This window comes from Geospiza fortis, unplaced genomic scaffold (assembly GCF_000277835.1).
Source record: "Geospiza fortis unplaced genomic scaffold, GeoFor_1.0 scaffold806, whole genome shotgun sequence".
NCBI lineage: Eukaryota > Metazoa > Chordata > Aves > Passeriformes > Thraupidae > Geospiza > Geospiza fortis.
In genome coordinates this window covers 101304-104709 of record NW_005054722.1, presented here as the reverse complement: position 1 = coordinate 104709, position 3406 = coordinate 101304, and the positions used below count along the sequence as shown (strand labels likewise).

The 3406-nt window shown below is 63.2% G+C and overlaps 1 protein-coding gene across 1 annotated transcript in view; it reads left to right on the top strand.

Moving 5' to 3' along the window:
• VPS16 (VPS16 core subunit of CORVET and HOPS complexes) overlaps positions 1-3406 on the top strand; it is a 24158-nt gene that overhangs the window by 18847 nt on the left and 1905 nt on the right. The window contains exons 18-19 of the mRNA XM_031065264.1: positions 2058-2227; positions 2297-2393. Coding sequence (XP_030921124.1) covers positions 2058-2227; positions 2297-2393 — 267 coding nt within the window. The remainder of the gene's footprint in view (positions 1-2057; positions 2228-2296; positions 2394-3406) is intronic.

Here is a 3406-nt window from a genome sequence, read left to right as displayed (position 1 = left end):
CTGGGGACACCGGGGACACCAGGGACAAAGTCACCTGTGCCTGCCCTGGGGACAAGGCCGGGGGAGTGGCTCTCCGGGGGCATGGCTGGAATGGGGACATTGGGGCTGGGACAGGGACATCAAGGATGGGACAGGGCTGGGACAGGGACCCCAAAGCTGGGATGGAGACCCTGGAGCTGTGGTGGGGACCCTGGGGCTGGGACAGGGACCCCAAGGGTGGGACAGGGCTGGGGAAGGGACCTCAGGTTGGGATGGGGACCCTGGGGCTGGGATGGGGACATCGAGGCTCCATCAGGGACCTCAGGGCTGGGACAGGGACATCAAGGCTGGGACAGGGACCCTGAGGCTGGGACAGGGACCCTGGGGCTGGGCTGGGGACATTGAGGCTGGGACAGGGACCCCAAGGGTGGGACAGGGCTGGGGAAGGGACCTCAGGGCTGGGTTGGGGACACTGAGGTTGGGACGAGGACCCAAGGCTGGATCGGAGACCTCGTGGTTGGGATGGGGACTGTGGGCTGGGACAGGGACAGCAAAGCTGTGACAGAGCTGGAAAAGGGACCCCGAGGGTGGCACAGGGCTGGGACAGGGACCTCAGGTTGGGATGGGGACCCTGGGTGTGGGGTGGGGACATCGAGGCTGGGCCAGGGACTCTGGGACTGGGACAGGGACATCAAGGCTGGGACAGGAACATTGAGACTGGGACAGGGACCTCAGGATGGGACAGGGACTCCGGGACTGGGACTGGGACATTGGGGCTGGATCAGGGACTCTGGGACTGGGACATCAAGGCTGGGACAGGGACACAAGGGCTGGGGCTGGAACTCTGGGACTGGGCCAGGAACATTGAGGCTGGGCCAGGAACTCTGGGACTGGGACAGGGTCATCAAGGCTGGGACAGGGACATCAAGGATGGGACAGGGACATCAAAGCTGGGACAGGGACTCTGGGACTGGGACAGGGACATCAAGGCTGGGACAGGGACCCTGAGGCTGGGACAGGGACCCTGGGGCTGGGCTGGGGACATTGAGGCTGGGACAGGGACCCCAAGGGTGGGACAGGGCTGGGGAAGGGACCTCAGGGCTGGGTTGGGGACACTGAGGTTGGGACGAGGACACCAAGGCTGGATCGGAGACCTCGTGGTTGGGGTGGGGACTGTGGGCTGGGACAGGGACAGCAAAGCTGTGACAGAGCTGGAAAAGGGACCCCAAGGGTGGCACAGGGCTGGGACAGGGACCTCAGGTTGGGATGGGGACCCTGGGACTGGGACAGGGACATCGAGGCTGGGCCAGGGACTCTGGGACTGGGACAGGGACATCAAGGCTGGGACAGGAACATTGAGACTGGGACAGGGACCTCAGGATGGGACAGGGACTCCGGGACTGGGACTGGGACATTGGGGCTGGATCAGGGACTCTGGGACTGGGACATCAAGGCTGGGACAGGGACACCAGGGCTGGACAGGGACCCTGGGGCTGGGCTGGGGACATTGAGGCTGGGACAGGGACCCCAAGGGTGGGACAGGGCTGGGGAAGGGACCTCAGGGCTGGGTTGGGGACACTGAGGTTGGGACGAGGACCCAAGGCTGGATCGGAGACCTCGTGGTTGGGATGGGGACTGTGGGCTGGGACAGGGACAGCAAAGCTGTGACAGAGCTGGAAAAGGGACCCCGAGGGTGGCACAGGGCTGGGACAGGGACCTCAGGTTGGGATGGGGACCCTGGGTGTGGGGTGGGGACATCGAGGCTGGGCCAGGGACTCTGGGACTGGGACAGGGACATCAAGGCTGGGACAGGAACATTGAGACTGGGACAGGGACCTCAGGATGGGACAGGGACTCCGGGACTGGGACTGGGACATTGGGGCTGGATCAGGGACTCTGGGACTGGGACATCAAGGCTGGGACAGGGACACAAGGGCTGGGGCTGGAACTCTGGGACTGGGCCAGGAACATTGAGACTGGGCCAGGGACACCAGGACTGGGACAGGGACTCCAGGACTGGGACAGGGACATCAAGGCTGGGCCAGGGACCCCACCCCACAGGTGTCCCCGTGTCCCAGGCCACGGAGGAGCAGATCAAGCTGCTGCGGCTGCAGCTGCACCTGCAGGAGGAGCTGGACAAGCCCTACCTGGACCTGTCCCTGCACGACACCGTGGCAACCCTCATCCTGGACGGGCACCACAAACGCGCTGAGCAGCTCTACCGGGACTTCAGGATCCCGGACAAGAGGTGGGGACGGGCCCTGGGGGCGCTGGGGGGGCTCGGGGACAGCCCTGACCCCCTGTGCCCCTGTGCCAGGTACTGGTGGCTGAAGATCAACGCCCTGGCCACCCGCGGGGACTGGGAGGAGATGGAGAAGTTCTCCAAGAGCAAGAAGTCGCCCATTGGGTACCTGGTGAGAGCTTGGCTTGTGTCAGTCACCCCTTCACTGTCCTCCCGGCATCTTCCTCCCCTCCCTGCTCTTCCATCCTCTTCCTCCCCATTCCAGTCCTCCCATCCTCTTCCTGCCTTCTTCAGCCCTCCCACCGCCTTCCTCCTCATTCCCACTCTACCATCCTCTTCCTCCCCTCTCCAGTTCCACCATCCTCTTCCTCCTCTCCCTGCCCTTCACACCCTTTTCTTCTCCTCTCCAAGCCTCCCACCCTTTTCCTCCTTCTCCAGAGGTCCCATCCTTTCCTTCCCATCATCTTCCTCCCCGTTCCAGTTCTCCCATCCCCTTCCACCCCTCTTCATCTCTTTCCATCCTCTTCCTCCCTTCTCCATCTCTCCCATTCTCTTCCTCCCCTCTCCAGCTCTACCATCTCCTTCTCTCCTGCTCCATCTCCCCATCCTCTTCCTCCCTCCTCCTGCCCCCCATCTTCTTCCCTCTCCAGCCCTCCCATCCTCTCCCTCGGCTGGTCTCTGGGCCCTTTCCACCTCCACCATCCTTTTCCTCCTCTCTCCAACCCCCCCATCCTCTTCCTCCCTTCTCCATCTCTCCCATTCTCTTCCTCCCCTCTCCAGCTCTACCATCTCCTTCTCTCCTGCTCCATCTCCCCATCCTCTTCCTCCCTTCTGCCCTCCCATCTTCTTCCCTTTCCAACCCATCCATCCTCTCCCTCTCATCCTCTTCCTCCCCTTTCCACCTCCACCATCCTTTTCCTCCTCTCTCCAACCCCCCCATCCTCTTCCTCCCCATTCCAGCTCTTCCACGTTCCCGCTCTCCCGCCCTCCCATCCTCTTCCTCCCTTCTCCAACCCTCCCATTCCCATCCCATTGCTACTCTTCCACCATTGTCATCCCATCTCCATCTCCCCATCCTCTTCCTCCTTCTCCAGCCCTCCCATCCTTGCATTCCCATCCTCTTCCTCCCTCTCCCACCCTCCCATCCTCTTCCTCCCTTCTCCAGCCCTCTCATCCCCGTCCCAT